General features: G+C 48.1%; 1 protein-coding gene across 9 annotated transcripts in view; it reads right to left on the bottom strand.

Moving 5' to 3' along the window:
• Positions 1 to 21,822, bottom strand: part of Nav1 (neuron navigator 1) — a 257,270-nt gene that overhangs the window by 29,005 nt on the left and 206,443 nt on the right. The window contains exons 7-16 of one of the 9 annotated variants that reach the window (XM_087906482.1): positions 9,806 to 9,944; positions 9,210 to 9,510; positions 7,836 to 8,535; positions 6,972 to 7,415; positions 6,045 to 6,086; positions 5,036 to 5,184; positions 3,075 to 3,245; positions 1,944 to 1,996; positions 1,155 to 1,178; positions 964 to 1,041 (exon numbers count right to left, since the gene is read on the bottom strand). In XM_087906482.1, coding sequence (XP_087762608.1) covers positions 964 to 1,041; positions 1,155 to 1,178; positions 1,944 to 1,996; positions 3,075 to 3,245; positions 5,036 to 5,184; positions 6,045 to 6,086; positions 6,972 to 7,415; positions 7,836 to 8,535; positions 9,210 to 9,510; positions 9,806 to 9,944 — 2,101 coding nt within the window. The remainder of the gene's footprint in view (positions 1 to 963; positions 1,042 to 1,154; positions 1,179 to 1,943; positions 1,997 to 3,074; positions 3,246 to 5,035; positions 5,185 to 6,044; positions 6,087 to 6,971; positions 7,416 to 7,835; positions 8,536 to 9,209; positions 9,511 to 9,805; positions 9,945 to 21,822) is intronic. The other 8 variants (XM_087906484.1, XM_087906483.1, XM_087906487.1 and 5 more) reach the window with 8 other exon arrangements.

Raw genomic sequence — 21,822 nt, 5'->3', positions numbered from 1 at the left:
CCAATGTGGTAAGGGAGCTGTTTCTTAAAGATGTTGAAAACATGCAAAATCTTGGTGGACATTCTACCTGATTCCAAGGGCTAGGACTCAGGCCTGGCAGCTGAGTACCCCAGAGAGAAGGGCAGACAGGAGAGTAGAAAGCATTGCGGAAACTGCAGACGTGGTTATTTCTGCGCAAACACTTGGAAAGCTCTTGGAGACCCAGCTCAGCTGTTGTTTACAATTTGGGGAGAAAATGGGTCTTATGTTCTCTGCTTGCAATTTGGTCACAGGGGAGGAACTAGCCACAGTGGAGGTAGACGAGGCAACTCCATTTCTCTCCATCTCAGAACAGAAAAACTAAGGTCAGGTCTGGAGCAAGGTAGTCATTCTAAATGGGTCTACGGAGGGTGGGTTAAATGTAGAAACAAAGAATGTTGGTTCCAAAGCTAAAGCTCATATTGATTCTGTCAGCTGTCCAAGGCAGAGCCAACTGTGAACCACACAGGCAGCTAGAATGGGGGTTCAGTTCTGAGCTGGCCTCATGGTCACCAGACAGAATTCTAATAACCAGGTCGGTGCATGCTCAGTTATGTGGCATCGATTGTCGATAAACACACCCCAGGGCAGTGGAAAAAGGTTCAAGGGCTCTGTAATTAAAATGCATTGCTACTTTGTTCATGTCCAATGGCAAGGTTGTTTCTGCCTCTCTGTAGAACCACTGGTCTCCACTTTCTTTGGAAGGTCAAAGGTTACCAGATACCAACTCATCCATACCAATTAATTAAGGCGGGGAGAAATGGTTCTTAACGAAGGCTCAGAGAAAGTGAAGGACAGTCCCCAAGTCCCCACATCTTCAGTTGTAGCGCTGTGACTAGAACCTGCTCCCTGGGGGTCTAAACCCAGGTCAGACTTCATCAGATCACTTTTCTGCATTGCCTGTGTTTAACCACAGCGGGGTCTTACCCTGCTTCAGGTACTCACATTGGCAGAAAGCTGAGAGGTCAGGGTGGCCACTTTTTCCTGGGATGATTCCAGTTCCCTACGAAGCTTCCGAATTTGCTGTCAAAGGAAGAGAGAGGCAAACTACTGACGGAGGAGGAAGCAGAGGCTCTAGGGGGAAAATGGGGTGTGCGGTGGTGTTAACAAGCGGGGACAAAGGCTTTGTACCCTACCTCAGATTGCATCCTCTCCTCAGCCTGAAGAAGTGGGCACAGAAGGAGAGAAAGAGAGAAAAAGCAGGCAGTTACTATGGAGGGGCAGAAGCCAAGACCAAGTGTCAGGGCAGAGACAGGAAGAAGCATGACTGAGAGATGCAGAGAGATGAGTCCCCCGTCTCTTGGCCCTGGCTCCTCATGGAACTGGCTTGGAGCTACACTCAGGTTTAAATAATAGGCCTCTTTCTGGTGCTTCTCTTTAAACAGCCTTGTTACTGCCCAAAGGCTAGAGAATGAGACTGGCTGGTCTGAAAACAAACCTTGATTGTGAGCAACTTGAGGGAGTAAGGAATTGGAGTCAAAACAAACCGAAGAGTCAAAGGGTATCTGAAAGCCAAATGCCCTCTGTGGTTCTCCACAGTCGACATTCGGGGCAATTCTGCACGCTACTGGATCTCTAGGCCTGGGAACCCACTCATCTTGGTGCTGGAAACACTTCCCACTTCCCAGAGCAGGGAAAGGGTGCTATCACAAGGAGATCCTCACTTTTCAAAGGGGGTTGTGGGAGAACACCAGAGTTGCTTGGGAGTTGATGGAAAGGCCAGAAAGAACAGAGAGGACCCGGGGCACTCATCTGGGTGCTCCAAGCGCTAGGTGCCTCCCCTTACACTCTCTCCCAGGCCCATAGAGTAGAATACAGGGACGGTAGTTCCCTATCCCCATCCAGTTACCCAACCAAAGGAAGTCTGCGGGAATGTGGAATGGTTGGGGAGGGAGCTGAAAGGGAAGGGACTTCAGTGGTCTTACTGAGGAGTAGGTGGAGGAGGCACTGGAGGCCAGAGACAGCACCGAGCCATGAACTGAAAGAGAAGGAGAACACAGAAGGTTAGCAGGGGGCTCCAGGGCCCAGAACTTTCTGGAAGGAACCCTATGGCAGGACTTTGGACTCTGATTCTGGAGGGCCTCTGGAGCAAACAGAAAGAACAACACAGGGCAGCCCGTTCAGATGCCATCAGCCCACAGCAGGCGCGTATCCGAGGACATGGTCCTGAACAGAGACAGCCTCCCCTTCCAGCTAGGTTCTCTGGTGGTCCCGTGCTCAGCCTGACTGAGGAGCATAGGGGTCCAGAGAGAGGGAAAGGAGATTTTCATGGGTGGTCAGCATCTGCTCTGCTTAGCCAAGAAAGCAGGATAAGTTGCAGAAATGGGGGAGTTCCTTGTCGGAGCTGCTCAGAACCAACACTCTGATTCTGTGTTCCCTCTTCTCACCCTTGCAGTGCTAGCCTATGAGCCCGGGGACCACTCAAGTGAAATAAAGCGAAGTGGGGAATACTCTGTGATCATTCAACAGAACCCACCGCAGAACTAAGAGAGCTAACACGCATCTATTAGGAATGCATCCTGAGAATAGTAACGGAGGTCTCATGAACCCCACGGCCTGGTCTTCCATTAACACCCAGATCAGCATCAACAATCAGATGGCCAGCCTGGGAGCTAGTCTTTGGAACATTCTAAAAAGAGGATTGAGATGCCTAGCTGTATGGATTTAAGAGCTACCATTTTTGTCCCCGTATCTCTTCTGAGAGACCGTGGGGGAAGAAAGGCTACACATAAAAGCTCTAGTTCTCAGAGCACTGAGGAGTCACAGTCACATTTAACCCTTCAAACCTCAATTTCCCTTCCCTGGGCCCCAATGGTAGATGCTCCATCGAAAACCCCCCCAGCGCTAGGTGGTGCCACCCAAGGTTTCTGGGCCCCCAGACCCTTCAAAGTTATGGGAAGACAGAACTGAAATGGCCCAAGTTGATGTCCTGTGAATTATATATATATATATGTGTGTGTGTGTGGTGGTGGCAGTGGTGGCAGTGGAGGTGGTGGTGGGTGAGGGAACCCAGCAGAGCTGGGATGAGTGTGAACCGCGTCAGCATGAAGTCTCACCATCATCCGTGGGGTCTCGGAAGGATCCTGACCGAATCATTCCCTTGGGTCTCTCGGCCAGGGACAGGGTGCTCCCCATTTGGGAGCCGCTGTACAGCTCGAAGGCCGCCTCGTGGGTGGGGATGCTGTTGGAGCGGGTGATTCTTGGCGTGGTGGCCGCAGTGGGACTCACTGGAAGGACAGAGGGAAGGGGGAAGGGAGAGGGAGGGGGAGGCAGGAGAAGAGGCAGGGGCATCAGCTCTCTGGTCCCTTGTGGGGGACGGAGCAGGAGTCCTTGAGAGGCAAATGGGAAGAGGGGAGGAGAGGAAGGAGCAGTAGGGGGCAGTGGGGGTGTGCAAGCAGCTGGAGGTTAAGGTTAACCCCTCCTGGGAAGGTTGGGCCCTAATGGAGAAGGACTCCACGGTCTGTATTAAGGATCTTCGCTTAATGCTGCCTGTCTTGGAGCTGTCACTTTGGAAGGTTAGGCTGGGGGCCTGGCGGCTTTCCCGAAACCTTCACATCCCTAGGATGTGCTGATGAAAATGGGATGCTGTGGTTCTCGAAAACACAACTGGAAAGCTGCCTTAGTGGGGGCTGAGAATTCAGACCAAGACTCAGATCCCAGTGATGAAACAGCACCAGTTACAGAGACGGGGACCAGGCTGTGGGATCCAACGGGCTCAGCCTTATGAAAGGGCGTGAGGCCCCTGCAGAGCAGGCTCGCTCTAGGTCACTTGAATTCAGATCTCAAACTAGACTATGGCCTCTCTGCTCAGCATCCCCAGAAATGAAGGCCAGGCAGAGTGGATGAAAGCTGTCAGCGAGGCTATGGAATTCACAGCTGTGGAATCTGCTGACCACAGAGGCCACCCCCACTTTTCCCTACTAAATCGCTGCCTTTCATGATTCAGATCCTTGGGGAGCTCCCCTCTCTGACCTTTGGCCTCCAGGCAGGCATATGGATGTTTCCCTTGCCGATAAGGACCTGGGAAGAAGAATTCACACCTCTGTCTTACCCTCTTTGGACCCCCAAGATGATTACTGTCCGGCCCAGTTCCTCATTCTACATCACGAATAGCCTTTCTTCGTGTTTGGCCCTCAATGGAGATAGAAACCAGGCGGGTCCCACCCTGCATCTGACAAGTCCACAGAAGCCAGATGACCCTTCCTGAGGCACAAGAGACCTCCAGTGACCTCCAGTCCTAGTTTCCCTCCAGCTCCCCACAGTCACTGCACACCAAAGACTGCTTCCTTTCACACGGCTGAGGAGAGACGGATTTAGACAGAGACAGCAAGCAAATGGCAGGTCCATCCCGGCCTTGTCTTAAAGAGATTCGAATCACACTAGTCCTGGCACAGGGTTTCCCAGAGCCAGGGCTGGTCAGTGTCTGAGCTGGAGCCAGGACCGCCTCCTGCAGCCAGTTTCCCCATCCTGGCTCTGAGTCAGTTCTACGGCCACTTCCTTCTCTCCCTGTTTTCTCTTCTCCACAGGCTTTAAAGAGGGTGTGGCGTGTCTGGGATGAGTCTTAGTCAGCCTGCCTTTAGGGCTAGGATGGCCCTGGCTCATGAGCCAGGGCGGTTGGTGAATCTGGACTTTCTTTTTTGGAGACAGGCCTCATTCTCTGCCATCATCAACCCTTCTCTGCCTGCAGCTCACCAGCTCCACAGGTTGGACTCACCCTGGAGGCAGCTGCGCCTGGTAATACTTACTGTACATAAAACGCCAGTCTGGAGCTCAGGGCCTTGGTTTATAGACTTCTCACGTGGTCATTCAGACTCATTGATACTATCAGGGCCCTACAGCTTGTACCCAGGGATAACTTTTCAGTTTAGGACTTTGGGACACTTCATCTTTATTTTGGGTTGGTAAACTGAGACGCCATAAAGCAACTTTGAGCCAAGCACGTCCAGCTGTTTTGCCCCACTCTGCAGAGTGATCCCTGCTTCATCTCTCACCACAGCGAGTGACCACAGACACTGACCTATGTTGGTAAGCTGGCCCTTGGCACTCAAAGACATGGAGAGGGCAGGGGGGGACGGCAGCTCTGCCTGGTCGTCGGATTCAGGAAGTCCGCCGATAGTGTGGGAGTGCCGCCTCTCCTTGGTCTCCTCCTGGGACTGAAGCTGGTACCTGAAGAAGCAGCAGAGGAACTCGGTCTGAGCCACCACAGAGACACGAAACACTGAGCTGTGTGTGGGATGTCTGAGTCAGGCAAGGGATAGTAACTCAGCATTGTCCAGAAAGGATGGATGAGGCCTTGGGACTTCCTCTCCACTCGGGGCTCTACGGCTCCATATGCAGGCTTTCAGGGGACAGGCATCTCCATCTAGCTGAGTAACTGGGTGCTATCCTAAGAGTGGAGGACCCACACTCCCTGTCCCTTGCCTATGTGAGTGGCCTCAGAGGTCCACTACGAGGTGCTGAGTTGAATCAGGGAAGTTCATAGGGCTATGATAGCACAGGACAGCATAAGTACGCACACGGTTCCTGTGTGCAAACTCATTTCTCCCTTGACAGCAATGAAAATCACTTGCTATGAAAGCTAATACACTTGATGGTGAGTTTGCAGAGGGCTATGGGTGGTGTTTCTATAGGGCCACGTACAAATGACTGGCTAAAGGGGCCCTAAATTTATGCATGGTTAGGTTGGGTTGGGATTTTATTTTATTTATTTTTGGAAGTGAACTCACAGACACCCACTTGCCTCTGGCTCGCAAGTGCTTGGACTAAAAGTGTGTACCACCTAACTGATTTTTTCCCCAAATAGGTCAGGAGTCTTGGGTATATGGTAGAAAAACAAAACAGGCTGGGTTGGCGGCGCATGCCTTTAATCCTATCACTTGGGAGGCAGAGGCAAGTGGATCTCTGTGAGTTTGAGGCCAGCCTGATCTACAAGAGCTAGTTTCAGGATAGCTAGGGCGGTTACACAGAGAAACCTTGTCTCAAAAAACAAACAAACAAACAGACTAAAAAATACATTTAAGGGTTACCTGAGTCCTTTCTTGGGAAGGGTGTTCCGATCCCGCTGACTGCTGTGGAGAGAGAGGCATGTGAGTCCATTATGGAAACTAGAGTTTGGGACCGCAGGTCTGAGGGGTATAGCCTCCGGAGACAGGGGTATAGCAGGTCTGAGGGGTATAGCCTCCGGAGACAGGGGTATAGCAGGTCTGAGGGGTATAGCCTCCGGAGACAGGGGTATAGCAGGTCTGAGGGGCATAACCTCCGGAGACAGGGGTATAGCAGGTCTGAGGGGTATAGCCTCCGGAGACAGGGATATAGCAGGTCTGAGGGGTATAGCCTCCGGAGACAGGGATATAGCAGGTCTGAGGGGTATAGCCTCCGGAGACAGGGGTATAGCAGGTCTGAGGGGTATAGCCTCCAGAGACAGGGGTATAGCAGGTCTGAGGGGTATAACCTCCGGAGACAGGTATATAGCAGGTCTGAGGGGTATAGCCTCCGGAGACAGGACAGCAAACTATGAAAATCTATCTCTATAAACAAATACTAAGATGCTCACAACCAAATGCTTGACTCAGAATTTGGGATGTGTTTGAAATATTAACTATTTTTCTTGTGTGAGGAGTTAAGATGTAGTTAGTCATTTAAGAGGTCATACTAAGGATGAGAACCAGGATGTGATGGGATGGGACCGATTCTGCACCTGGGAGCCAAAGTGAGATGAGGAAGAGAACCAATGAGACTTCCAGATGTCATTCAACCTTTTTGTAACGTTTTCCTTGTGTACAAGAGGAGAACAAAACAAAAACACCCTAACTTTGCAACTCAGGGAACTACAAAGGAATTAGTTGTCTAAAACGCGAAAAAAAGAAATATCAGAAATCACAGCTTAGTACTGGATGAACCTGCTAGCAGCCAAATGAGTCTGAGGCAGGCTCAGCCCTGTCTCCACTCCATACCTGTCCAGTTGTCCAGCTCTGGGGCTTCCACTCCAGGGCAGCTCTTCAGTCTCTTCTTCTGATGGGGCAGCGGGGGCGGCAGGCGGGGCGGGGCCAGGAGAACTGCTGGGGAAGGCACTGGGCAGGCTCATCGGCATCTGGAGGGACTCCATGCTCCTGTGCAGGCCTGAGAGTTTGGGGTACATGCGGGTCTCCTTTGGGACACTGAAACCACTCATCAGCTCCAGGCCCTGGGAGAAGCTGGCTGAGTTAATATTGAGGATGGGTGCTGGACTGGGGGTGAAGCACGGCGGGAGAGGACCCCCAGTTGATGAGCTTGTGGCATGCAGATCTGGGACCTTGGAAGCATGGGTGTCGCTGGAAGATGGCAGATCCAAACTGTTGGAGTTGACCTTGTCTAGGTTGGCTAGTGAGGGTGGCTTGACAAAGCTTTTAGCTGCGGCCCTGAGAGGAGCGAAGATAAAACAAAATACTCAGAATAACAGATTACAGGGCAACAGGCAAGCCTTTTCTAGTTTCCTTCTCTTCTGGCTGCTTCAGCTAAAGGTTACTAGGATGCTATTGACAAACCAGTCGGAAGGAGAATCCATACCTAACTTATGGCACCTCCAGTCATAAGGAAGACAACACATGCATATGGGAAATGTTCACACAAACACAGTAAAACCATTCACACAGGTACCAAAGACCGTGTTGACACGGAATAGCAGAAACAAAGTGAGTTATCAAACACGCGGAAGACATGCCACAGGAATGTGGAGGCAGGCTCCACAGGAAGGTCTAGAGACAGCAGTGGATAGGCCATGCCACATCTAGTCTAAGGCTGGAGAAACAGAAAAGGAAAATGTTGCCCAGTGTGGGTACCTGAGAGGGGTTGGTGGCAGCTCCGTTAACTTGGTGGCTGGAGGGTGGCTTGCTTGGTTCTTAGGAGTGCTTTCTGGGGAGCCAATGCTTTTCAGGGAGATGTTGTCTGAGTCCAAGGCTACAGCCTTGGCTTTGGCCTTTTCCTTTTCCCGATCTGTCTGATTGACAGGAGCAGGCGCTGGAGTGGTCCGACCACTGGCAACCTTGGAAGGTTCCTTCAGTCTGGAGGGTGTAAGGCCTCCCTGTTTGGTGCTAAGGAGACTGGGGTCAATGCTGCTGCTAACAGGGCGAGGTCCACCCCGCCCGCCAGTCACACTCATTGAACTGGATTTGGCTGGCCTGGGCAGGCTGCGATACTGGATGTTGGACCTGGCTCCAGGCGCCAAAAATCCCGGCTCTGCACTGTTGGACACATCTAAACTCGTCTTGCGCCCATTTACTGGTTTGACAGGGATGCCTGAGGACTTCTGGATCTTGCTGAGAGTGGCTGAGCCACCTGTCTGCATGACAGTAGCTGTGCCAGTAGCAGGGGGAGGCTTCTTATAGCCAAAGGATCCTGAAGTAGAGGGGCGAGCGATGCCGGAGGGCGGCTTCTTAGCATCACTCAGGCGATCCCGGCCAGCATCGGAAGAGGAGCGCTGCAACCCAGTGTTCTTCACCGTGAGCTTGCCCTTGTCGGTAGCTTTGCCTTCAGGCTTGCCTGGAAAGGGGCAGGAAACAGAGGAGGAGTTGCTATCATGAAATCTTGGTTTTCCAAGACAGGGTTTGTCTGTGTAGCCCTGGCTGTCCTGGAGCTCACACTATAGCCCACGCTGGCCTTGAACTCATAGAAGTGCTGGGATTAAAGGCATATGCCACCACTGCCTGGTCTATATAATATCTTAAAAACACTCTTCTTTCTCTCTAGGGGAAAAGGAATCATTGTCTATATATTATAAATATGTTGAGACCTAAATATGGATAAACAGGTACTGGATAAGCAGGTACAGTGTCTTGCCGGAGGGACTATGGGAGGAAATAGGCTTTCATTTAGTTTATTTTTATTGTTTTCTGTGGGATGGTTTATTTTGGTTAAAATGGCAGAGACAACCACAAAAATGATCAAGAAGGAAGTGTGTCTAGTAATGGTCAAGGAAGGACGAGAAGAAGGGGATGCAATGTATTGATAAGAAAATGTCTAGACACTAAAGGGAGATGTTGATTAAAGCTCAGAGTGACCTCAGGGGTAAACCCTGGGAACAATATACGTAGAGAAGATACCATCTATTAAAGCGTTTCTGCAACTGTTTGCTATCACTCTACAGGTTTGTGGTCATCGAGGAAAACCACCGAAGGAAGGTCTTCGTCCTTGTCCCTTCCTTTACCCCAACTCACCTGCAACTTTGAGGGCACTCTGGGCCGTGTGAGTGATGGGAGAGGTGACAGCCACTGGTGGGGTCTTGCCCTTCTTCAGGGACCCCGGATGGCCCAGGCTGATGGGCTTTCTCAGTTCTCCACCCTTGGAAGAGTCATCGCAGCTTTCTGGCCGCTCTCTCCGCCACTTTGAGGTCCCAGGCTCCATCTTTAGGCTGCCACTGTCGTACTCCAGCTTTTTGGGGGCCTTCTCCTCGGATTCACTAAACCAGTTCAGCCCACTTTCTGCCAGGGAGCGCTTCTCTGAGTCTGTGCGCAGCTGCTGAGGAAAAGAGTCAGCCATTTACACAGGGGTGGCGGGAACAGCACGCTGAAGGGCCTTGGTTAGCCCACACTGCTAAGCCAGCTAGGGTTTCCCTCCATCCGCTCCAGGGAGAAGATACATTATCTCTAGGGTACTTTTTCTTCTCCAATTGGAAAAGTGCTTCTATGTATCTATCACTCTAGATAGGCGTGAGCACGAAATACAGTCACCACGTACATCTCCACAGACCTTGCCCAGTTTGCTTTGTGGTGCACCTTGACCTGGTGGCCCACAAGTCTGCAAAATCACATACCACTATTGTAGAGCTCCTACGGGAAGCCGTGGGGGTAGTGGGGAGGGAGTTGAGTGAGGAGCTGGCATTGAACTCTTCGGAGCTGAGGTTGTCGGAGGCATCGCTGAGGCCACTGCTGATGGAGCTGCTCTCATCCCAGCTGCAGGACAGGAGGGAGAGAGGTGAGCAGTTAAAACTGAAGTCAGTGCTAGAAACAGCATTTCATGTAGCTGATGAATGCTTTTATACTATTCTCCTGAAAGAAGAAAGTCTGGGGTCAGTCCTGGGTTTGCCAATAATTCAAATTGTGACTTAAATGGTCTTGTAACTTGGTGATAATCTTTTAGTATTAGAAGCAGTTGGTATTTAGCAGGAGACAATGTTATATTTCCTTAGCGGGAAGCTGTGTTATACAGACAAGGAGGGTCTGCTGAGACGGCTCCACGGGTAAATCACCGGCTGTGCAATCCTGAAGACCTGAGTTCAATCATAAAGGCGGAAGGAGAGAACTGATTTCGTAAAGTTGTCTTCTGACCTTCGCATGTGCAGTGTGGCATGCACACAGCCCTACACACATCATTTACACACATAATAGCAATAAATAACATTAAAAAAAGATAAGGCATTTTGAGATCCATCCAATTATGCAAACCAATTCATATGTAAACAGCCTTCAGCCTTACAATCTTGCAATTTGTCCATTTTTAGACGTGTTTTCCAGGCATCCCTGTACTTTCTAAAACTCTATACCGGGTAAAAGAGGTGAGCAGAGACCTCTCTTCTTTTTGCTGTGCTGGCAACTGAACCCAGGTAAGCATTCTACTGCTGAGTTATCTCTCCAACCCAGACTTCTCTTTCCTAGAATTTTCCGACCTGCCCCTTCTCATTGCTCCCCTGGAGTCAGGCTCTGCTCCTGAGTAGCTCATCTGCTCTTCTGGTAGAGACCCTGACCCTAGGGTGCTATGGCCAGGCAGAGGTGCCAGAGTCCTGCCGGACAACCATTCAGCTCATGGTTAATACACCACACACACACACACACACACACACACACACACACACACACACACACACCAGATGCAAGGTACTGAGGAGGGATGCGTCCGACATCTGTACTTAACCATGTGTTGTTTGGAGACCCAGGTCTATGCTCAAAATGAACTTAATACACCTTTATAATCTTCATAGCTCAGTCCTTGCACCCTTTCTCTGTTCAATTTTTTTTGGGGAGGTTTGTTTTTTCAAGACAGGGTTTCCCTGTACAATGCTGACTGTCCTGGAACTAACTCTGTAGACTGGCCTCAAGTTCAGAGATCCACCTGCCTCTGCCTCCCGAGTGTGATTAAAGGTGTGTCCCACCACTGCCTGGCCCTCTCTTCAATTTTTAAGTAGTCAGGAACTTTATATTTTTATAATAAGTTTATCTAAATATCCAAACCAAATAGCAACTTCTACATATCCACCACCGTTTTGATCTAATGTGTTGGCATAGGCTTCTGCCGGACCGTATTCCCTAGTGTGTTGTTTGTTACCAGGTGAAACTCAGGGCCTCACACACAGGAGGCATATGATCTACCACTGAACTGTATTCCCAACTAAGTAATTTTCTTCTTTAATTTTGACACAGTCTCACTAAGTTGCCCAGGTTAACTCTGAGCTCACTACATAGCCCAGATATTCATCCTCCTGCCTCAGCCTCTTGAGTAGCCGGGTTTATAGGCCTGTGCTACGAGGCTCGGCAATGATCACTGTTTTCCAAGCTCAAAATTTGCCTCTTAGGTCCATTCTTCAAAGATTTCCTGTTTCGAGCCCTTCCTAAAATGATCTTTAGCCTTCATTTTGGCTTGCGAGTCTCAAATTGAAAACAAGGTTCCATAAGCTTGCTACACGTGAGTGTCTGTTTGTGCCTTAGGAATTAACCTCTAAGTAATATCTGTTCAGATGGGTTTGTTTATCATCTCTGCATGTGTACTCGGAGGGCTAGAGACTTTTTGTGCATGTGAATTTGCTGATATTTGGAAAAATGTTTCTTTTTTGATTTATTTTGAGTTTCAGATCATGGAACAAAAATCAGACATACAAGTCATTTATGAGCTGGCCTGGATTTCAGCTGGCTTCCCTCTAATTCATGTGCTGGGAATAAGAAAGTGGGTGGTTTGGCCATTTGGCTTGGTTGCTCTGGAGTGATTTAGCCAAATACATTGAGAAACAGCAGAGAAAACATGGGGATTATGACACATGGCCAAGTTATTTAGATTTTACTACTATTAAATATAGTTGTTACTGAGTGACCCCTGTGCTGTATATTAAGTCTCCCTTTCATCCAGGGTTGAGATATCACGTACCCCTTTTTGCAGAAAAAGGATACCGAGGAAAGATCAATGCTGATTTAATGATCCTATCAACTCTTATGGGCCCAGATAAGATCTCTGGCAGGCACACAAACAAACCACTCACAGCATGTTCTCTTAGGTCAGAGACAGAGGAAGCCCGGAGTACTGAACCTTTCATCTGAGATTAATTATTGGTAATCAAGAGCCTGCAGCAGGGACGGCTCTCTGTGGACAGGGCTCGCACAAATGGAAGACTGCGGCAGTCCAGGGATCCAGAACGAACCTTCCTTTACTGGCCATTATGACAAGACCAATGCCAAATGGCGGCACGGAGGTTCTTCTTTTTCTTCTTTAAAAATCATTTATTTTCTTTGTTTATTTGATGTGTATGGGTGTTTTGTCTGCATGTCTGTCTGCACGGTACATGCATGCCTGATGCCCACAGAATCCGGAAGAAGGGGTCAGATCTCTTGAGACTGGAGTTACAGATGGCTGTGAGCTGTCATGTGGGTGCTGGGAATTGACTCCAGGTTCTCTGGAAGAACAGCCAGTGCTCTTAACCTTTGAGCCATTTCTCCAGCCCCAAACATTTATTTCCTAGGAGAGAGTTCAGGCCCTGCTTCCCCAAAGCCATTCCTGCTGAGCTCTTTCCTACAATGAAACATAAAAACCTAAAGCTAGGGGGCTGGAGAGATGGCTCAGTGGTTAAGAGTACTGACTGCTCTTCCAGAGGACCCGGGTTCAATTCCCAGCACCCACATAGCAGTTTACAACTGTCTGGAGATCCAGTTCCAGAGGATCTGACACCCTCACACCAATGCACATAAAATAACGTTAAATAAACCATAAAAAATATTAAAAAAAAACCCTAAAGCTAGGGAAGACTAACTGGGGGTTAAAATTTTTCCCAGCAAATTTGTAGGTTGTGCAAAAGAATATTCTTCTGTCATTACCTAAGGCTAAAACATCTCTATTGGGGATGTTTCACTGGAGGGAGCATATTTCTTTTTAAAAAATCGGAAAAGTAATATGCTACGGTGCAGAGTCAAATACTACATAGAAAGAAGAAAAACGGGGAAAAATCTATTCTCACTTTCAAGGTAGCTTCTATTAACTGTTTTGTGTGTTTACTCATATCCTCTGGCCACCTCTGACCCCTGCCAGGCCACGCATCCACACCTACAGACTTGTGACTTAAGCTGGGGCTTCTCAGCCATTTTTGCCTGACGGAGCTGTCTTAGGGACGGACAGCTCGTCCACTAGGCTCCTAGGAAGTGTTGTTTGTGTTGCCCTGCTTTCTGCAGGCTGGCAGGTCCTTGGCGGGAAAGCCTCCTGCCTCTACCTTCCGGCTTGCCTTAGGAGGGTGGGGCTTCCAGATATGAGCTGCCTCCACGTTTGCCTTTTTGCCAGTTCTGGGGCCTAACTCAAGTCTTCAGACTTTGGTTGCAAGTGCTCTTACCCACCAAGCCATCTTGCCGGTTCTTTACTGTACCCTTTCTCCTTGAGACAGTCTTGTGTTGTCTAAGGTGACCTTAAACTCTTGATTCTCCTGTCTCTACCTCCTAAGTTTTACCTTTAAAATTTTTTCTCTTTATTTTTCAGTTCTCTTCTAAAGTGTCTTTTATACAAATAATGTATTTTTAGGCAGATACTCTTGAGTCTCCCCTCCCCACCCTCACCCCTTTCTTTCTCTGGTTTTCCGAGACAAGGTTTCTTTATATAGCAGTCCTGCTGTCCTGGAACTCGCTTTGTAAACCAGGCTTCACCTGCCTCTGCCTTCCAAGTGCTGGGATTAAAGGTGTGTGCTACCACTGCCCAGCCTCTTGAGTTTCTTAAGCTTTTCTTAGCTACTTTGTCTGAAAAAAGCCGTAAATTTATCCCCTCTCAGACTTTTAATTTCTATTACAATATTTTTAACTCTAAGGGTTCTTTTTAAAACAATACAGCTTTCTTTTATAGCTTCCCTCAGCTCTCACATTCTGAGAGCCCATTCACTCATTTGGAAGGAAGGTTTACAATCTTTCTCACAGATTGTGTACCACAGTACTTTGTTCTATTAGCACTGGTCAGCTTGGGCTACACAGTGAGACGACCTCGGGCTTGGGCGGGGGTGGAGATGGGGGAGGAGGACCTAGTACTAGAGAGATCAGTGATCTAACCAGAGCTGTAACTCATAGGACGGTGATCTAACCAGAGCTGTAACTCATAGGACGGTGATCTAACCAGAGCTGTAACTCATAGGACGGTTATCTAACCAGAGCTGTAACTGATAGGACGGTGATCTAACCAGAGATGTAACTCATAGGACGGTGATCTAACCAGAGCTCTAACTGATAGGACAGTGATCTAACCAGAGATGTAACTGATAGGACAGTGATCTAACCAGAGCTGTAACTGATAGGACGGTGATCTAACCAGAGCTGTAACTGATAGGACGGTGATCTAACCAGAGCTGTAACTCATAGGACGGTGATCTAACCAGAGCTGTAACTGATAGGACAGTGATCTAACCAGAGCTGTAACTGATAGGACGGTGATCTAACCAGAGCTGTAACTCATAGGACGGTGATCTAACCAGAGCTGTAACTGATAGGACGGTGATCTAACCAGAGCTGTAACTCATAGGACGGTGATCTAACCACAGATGTAACTGATAGGACGGTGATCTAACCAGAGCTGTAACTGATAGGACAGTGATCTAACCAGAGCTGTAACTGATAGGACGGTGATCTAACCAGAGCTGTAACTGATAGGACGGTGATCTAACCAGAGCTGTAACTCATAGGACGGTGATCTAACCAGAGCTGTAACTGATAGGACAGTGATCTAACCAGAGCTGTAACTGATAGGACAGTGATCTAACCAGAGCTGTAACTGATAGGACGGTGATCTAACCAGAGCTGTAACTCATAGGACGGTGATCTAACCAGAGCTGTAACTGATAGGACGGTGATCTAACCAGAGCTGTAACTCATAGGACGGTGATCTAACCACAGATGTAACTGATAGGACGGTGATCTAACCAGAGCTGTAACTGATAGGACAGTGATCTAACCAGAGCTGTAACTCATAGGACGGTGATCTAACCAGAGCTGTAACTGATAGGACGGTGATCTAACCAGAGCTGTAACTCATAGGACGGTGATCTAACCAGAGCTGTAACTCATAGGACGGTGATCTAACCAGAGCTGTAACTGATAGGACAGTGATCTAACCAGAGCTGTAACTCATAGGACAGTGATCTAACCAGAGCTGTAACTCATAGGACGGTGATCTAACCAGAGCTGTAACTCATAGGACGGTGATCTAACCAGAGCTGTAACTCATAGGACGGTGATCTAACCAGAGCTGTAACTGATAGGACAGTGATCTAACCAGAGCTGTAACTGATAGGACGGTGATCTAACCAGAGCTGTAACTCATAGGACGGTGATCTAACCAGAGCTGTAACTGATAGGACAGTGATCTAACCAGAGCTGTAACTGATAGGACGGTGATCTAACCAGAGCTGTAACTCATAGGACGGTGATCTAACCAGAGCTGTAACTCATAGGACGGTGATCTAACCAGAGCTGTAACTGATAGGACAGTGATCTAACCAGAGCTGTAACTGATAGGACAGTGATCTAACCAGAGATGTAACTGATAGGACAGTGATCTAACCAGAGATGTAACTGATAGGACAGTGATCTAACCAGAGCTGTAACTGATAGGACAGTGATCTAACCAGAGCTGTAACTGATAGGACAGTGATCTAACCAGAGCTGTAACTGATAGGACAGTGATCTAACCAGAGCTGTAACTGATAGGACAGTGATCTAACCAGAGCTGTAACTGATAGGACAGTGATCTAACCAGAGCTGTAACTGATAGGACAGTGATCTAACCAGAGCTGTAACTGATAGGACAGTGATCTAACCAGAGCTGTAACTGATAGGACAGTGATCTAACCAGAGCTGTAACTGATAGGACAGTGATCTAACCAGAGCTGTAACTGATAGGACAGTGATCTAACCAGAGCTGTAACTGATAGGACAGTGATCTAACCAGAGATGTAACTGATAGGACAGTGATCTAACCAGAGATGTAACTGATAGGACAGTGATCTAACCAGAGCTGTAACTGATAGGACAGTGATCTAACCAGAGATGTAACTGATAGGACGGTGATCTAACCAGAGATGTAACTGATAGGACGGTGATCTAACCAGAGATGTAACTCATAGGACAGTGATCTAACCAGAGCTGTAACTGATAGGACAGTGATCTAACCAGAGATGTAACTCATAGGACGGTTATCTAACCAGAGCTGTAACTGATAGGACGATGATCTAACCAGAGATGTAACTCATAGGACGGTGATCTAACCAGAGCTCTAACTGATAGGACGATGATCTAACCAGAGATGTAACTCATAGGACGGTTATCTAACCAGAGCTGTAACTGATAGGACGATGATCTAACCAGAGATGTAACTCATAGGACGGTGATCTAACCAGAGCTCTAACTGATAGGACAGTGATCTAACCAGAGATGTAACTGATAGGACAGTGATCTAACCAGAGATATAACTGATAGGATTCTTTTAGACTTTCTCATGTGCTAATGATGTGTGGCTGCTTCTGCGTAAGACAGGGACCTAGCTGTCTTAGAACACAGTAAGACTTGCCATCTGTGGCTTTAGGAAAGTAGGTAGGACTGAACTGAGTCACTAAAGCACTTTTCTCTTGGGTTGACCAGATTTTCTAAAGACGAATCTTCCAAACTCTAGCTTGAGGGTCAAAGCCCGGGGTTTTGAACACTGAGTTGGAGAAGCAGCGTGGAGGTTTCAACATTCAATATGCAAAGTTTCATTCAGTCTCTACTGGCTTTGGTTCAAACTCTGTGCTGACCTGTGCTAGGGATCTAGGAGTCCAGACTTCAGAGACTCCAGTTATCTCTATCCAGTGCTGTCTGCTGCTGATGGGAAAAGGCCACTGGAGGGGAGGCCAGGAGAGTCCGTGGGGTCTTTGCAGTTTTAACCAGCCCTCCTGTTTCATTTCACTGCCAGGTCCATAAAGGTGGCGAACGCTGTCACTTGCTAGACTTCTGAGATCTCTGGAGAAGAAAAACAGCACCACTGCCATCCTCACCGCTGGGTTGGGGTTCATCTCCAAGGCTCAGCACCACTGCTGTCCTCACCGCTGGGTTGGGGTTCATCTCCAAGGCTCAGCACCACTGCTGTCCTCACTGCTGGGTTGGGGTTCATCTCCAAGGCTCAGCACCACTGCCGTCCTCACCGCTGGGTTGGGGTTCATCTCCAAGGTTCAGCACCACTGCCGTCCTCACCGCTGGGTTGGGGTTCATCTCCAAGGTTCAGTACCACTGCCGTCCTCACCACTGGGTTGGGGTTCCGCTCCAAGGCTCACAGACCAGTTCCCACTGGCCACTCTCATTTCCAGCCTGACCATTTCCCTCACTATGAGCTTTTCTTCTCTATTTACATAGGGTCTTTTTCCATATTTATTTATTTGTGTGTGTGTTGGGGGAGACATGTGCTGCATGCCACAGCTCACGTGTGGAAGTCAGAGGACATCTTGTGGCATTGTTTTATTTCTTCTGTCATGTGGGTTCCAGGGACTGAACTCAGGCTGTGAGGCTCCTTTTCCTGCTGAGCCATCTAGCCAGCCCTAGCGAGGGTCCTGACGTGTAGTCCCCACTGGCCTTTGACTTGTGATGGTCCCCTTAGCCTCCTCAGTGCTGGCGTTATGGCAGGCACACACCTCTTCTCTTATTCTTTGTATTAATAATTTTATGACTTGAGAGCAAAGTCTTTACTGTCATTTTGCTCTTGTGGTAGTTGTGAAACATATCAAATGGTCAGCAGCAAAATGCCCCAGATGACATTTCACAGGGCTTGTTTTGCGGGGGTAGGGATATAATATACCCTGGTGGACAGCTTTTGAGTCACTGAAGAGAGGACAGATTTAAATTTCATAATCCAATCAGACAGGAACAGGAAGAACCATCCAGAAGATTTTTTTTTTTCCAATTAAGCGCTATAAGAGAAAGTGGACACTGTCCTTTCTGAAGCATAAGGCTGCTTAAGGTGGAAGAACAGAAAATCTTTACAAGAGTTTGCATAGTTTATCAGCTAATGACTCAGTAAATAGCAGCCATTCAAGAGAGCCGGGAGGAGAAAGGCCACAGACATTTGGCCCCCAAAGAATACAGAGGAGCACGGAGCTCAGATAATGGAGAGTTACTGCATCTGTTATTGGGCATGCAGAATCCCCGTGCTCACTCAAGGCTCCAGTTTGCTGTCTCCCTCCTATTTCTCTCTGTATTTTTCAGTCAAAGGAGAAACTCCCTGCCCTTCTTCATGGCCAGTATTGAATGCTCTTTGGTTCTTCCTAGTTCTCCTTTCTTTTGTTTCTCAAGCAGATCTCAGGTGGAGTCAAGAGAGCTAGGTAGCAACAGGCTAGACTTAAGAAGCCACCAGGACATAAAAACAGCAGAGAGACTTTAATATTTTACAATCTTATCCTTTCATAAATCCAAGCATCCGTCACCTCCAGGCAGTTGCTGCAGAGGAGTAGTGTGTAATTCTGACTCTGGGAGAGTTGCTAAAAGATCATGACACTTTATCACTTTCGTCTACTTTCAGAATAGAAGAGGAAATGAATCCGAACAGTCACATGACACAGGACAATGAAAAATGAAGAGCCTGTCGGGGGATGGGAATTTCTAGAGTGCGGGAACACGCTCTGAGAGGTAGAGTCTTCTCTGTCGGATACTTATTTTCCCATTTGCGGTTATCTTCTAATCCTTCTAAAACGAACGTTCCCACCTCCCTCCCACTAAAACCAACTGACCCCTCTTTTCCCATTGCTTTACCAAATGCGTCAGTATCGCTCTTCAATGCTTCTTACTTTACTGTCTCATTAAAACAACAACAACAACAAACCAACCAGACCAAAAAAAAAAAAAAAACCTTAGGCTGTTTACCTCTTGCTCTCACATCTGTCTCTCCCTGACCTTTCCCCCGCTTCCCACTGGCCCGGCTACCAAATGTCACCACATTTTACCAGAAGCCCGATCACCCTGGCATGCAGCACTTAGCAAGGACCTTCGTTAGCTCCTCCCCACTATTATGGGAAAACCAAAACTCCACAGCTCATTGATCAGTCTATCCCTGAGTCATTATGAACACAGTACGTGATTACGAGCACAGAAATCAGATTCAGACTGATAAGGAGTCTGAAGATCTACTTGTGTTGACTTGTGCTAAATCCTGCTTCAAACGGGAAGGCATTCATTGAGCTCCTGTTATTTATAGACATAGGGACAGCTGCTATGGGCATTCAAAAATGACTGGCTGTCCTAAACAAGCGTATAGAATAAGATGTAAGAGAAATAAATACCATACATAATGATAATACATAACCCTTTTCCTGGGTAAGTCTAGCTACCATCCCTCAGCAAAGCAGCCTCTCTTTACAGCAATGGAGGCCAGCACAGAAAACCACAACCGGACACAACGCAGCGATCAACAGATCATGGGGAGCCCAGCTTCAATAGATACATCTACATCACAGCTCCTGCATGTATGGCTCAAGGACGATGGGGTGGGGAGCGGGGGGCAGAAAGACTGTAAGAGCCAGGATACCAGGAAGTCTGTGGTAAAACAGCCTCTCCTCAAAACGGCTGTATTAACAAGGCAATGGCAATATCAACAGATACGCAAATAGCACTTAGGGGCAGAGGCAGGTGGATCTCTGTGAGTTCGAGGCCAGGCTGGTCTACATAGTGGGTTCCAGGACAGCCAGGGCCACATCTGTTTCCACACACACACACACACACACACACACACACATAGCTTAAAGTTTTTGTAAATAAATGAATGCAATTACAGATCTAAGGATAATGCACATAGGGAAAAAGAGAGGACAAGAGAGATTTGTTTGTGATTTCTACCAGAAAACTAGAAATGTGATTTTGCCAAGTTAAACAGACATAACGTCCTGTCGCCCCATTATCTCACTTGATCTCTGGGGACATGAGCTTGCAGGGGAATCTGGCTGTCTTCACTGTGTGATGATGTGGGTACTAATGAAGACTCTGGAGTCAGGGCATTGTCCCAGGGCTTTCCCATCAGTAGACACAGGCCCATCAGTGGACATCTCACATGGACATCCGGCCTTTTGTCAAGGCTAAGACCAGATGCTACATCTTCCACAGGCTTCCCACTGGTCCTCCTTGCCAGGAGACATCTCGTCCTCTTTCTCCTGATTTCTCTCTTCCTCTATGAGAGCACTTTGCCTGGAGATAAGTCTGTATCTTTCTTCACTGGAATAAATTTCTCATCCATCTTTGCTTATACAGTATCTTGAAATAGCAGGCACTTAGCTCAGGGACTTGAAATTCCTGGCTTTTAAAAATGTAGGAACGTAAAAACCTCAAGGAAGTGGCGATGACTTTGGGGCTGCTAGGAACATGACTAGAAATTTGTTTCTAAATAATCCTTGCTCTGCGTATGTGGAGGGGGAGGGATGCACAGGTTATGAGCATTGTCTTTGAAGTTCCAATTAACTGTTAAAATTCATTATCTTTTCTAGAACATAATTAACCTTTATAAGAACCCTAAACGTATTTATAAAGAATACGTTATACCTCGTATTGGCTAATTCTGATATCTTACCATCTGCATGTCTGCTTCTACTGACTATGTTCCTCCTTAGCCATTTTTCTGCTTCTTTTTAAGTCTTGTGGTTTGGTTTTGTTTTTAAGGATGACAGAAATATCTGAGAAAGGGCCACAGTTGTATGGTTTAGAACGAGGTCCATCTACTCCATAGAACAAATGGGCCTGGGCTTTGCTGCAGATTTACTCTGTCAGTCTCCAAGGCAGGAGCAAGACAGTCCTTGCAGCACTACTTTGAGCACAGGGAGACTCCAGAGTGCTCTCTCCATGCCATACAGCCCAGCCAGTAGCCACCAGTCACCAGCTTTCTGTCCCACAGGGTTCTGCTCCTGGTAGACCCTTTCTCTACACGCAGTGAAGGGTCTCGGTGCTTTGGAGAGCATCTTTACCCTCCTGTCCTGCTCTCAGACTTCACTGTACTGAGCTTTGCTATGTATGCCACCAAGGCCCGGTGTATGAGGGTGTGTGCTGGGTGTTTCTCAGCTCTCTGCCCTGCCTTCAGGCTGCAGCTCACTGCTGCAGTGTACTTAGGGAAGGCCTCCCAAGAGACAGTGAGGAGTGGGTATCCACGTTCTGTGACTAGGGCTTCTACAGCTAGCCCACAGGTAACTTTTATTTTGCATGGAATCCGGCTATTCCCTTTTGATCCTCATCCAAGGTGAATTTGTGTTCCCTACTACCACACTAGGATAAAACAGCCATGCATTCCCCTCTCCTAGAATGTAGTTCAATTAGAATACTTGGCCGGGAAATAGTCCCAGTGGGGAGAAGCGCTGGCTAGGTAACCCTGGAGACCCGAGTTCAATCCCCCAAACCCATGTACTACAATGTGGATGTGGCGGCATCCATCTGGAATCCCAGAACACTTACGGCAAGATGGGGGTAAACACAGGAGATTCACAGGATGTATGTGGGCCAGCTACCCTGGGGTAGTTCTCAACACAGAAACAATGGTGGATGGTGAAAGAGCTACCTCCTCCAAAGCTTGTGATTCAATGTGCTCCCATCCCTCCTCGCCTCCCTGTCT

This window comes from Myodes glareolus, chromosome 5, assembly GCF_982192425.1.
Source record: "Myodes glareolus chromosome 5, mMyoGla1.1, whole genome shotgun sequence".
NCBI lineage: Eukaryota > Metazoa > Chordata > Mammalia > Rodentia > Cricetidae > Myodes > Myodes glareolus.
The sequence above is the reverse complement of the archived record's forward strand: the minus strand, read 5'-3'. Positions and strand labels throughout refer to the sequence as shown.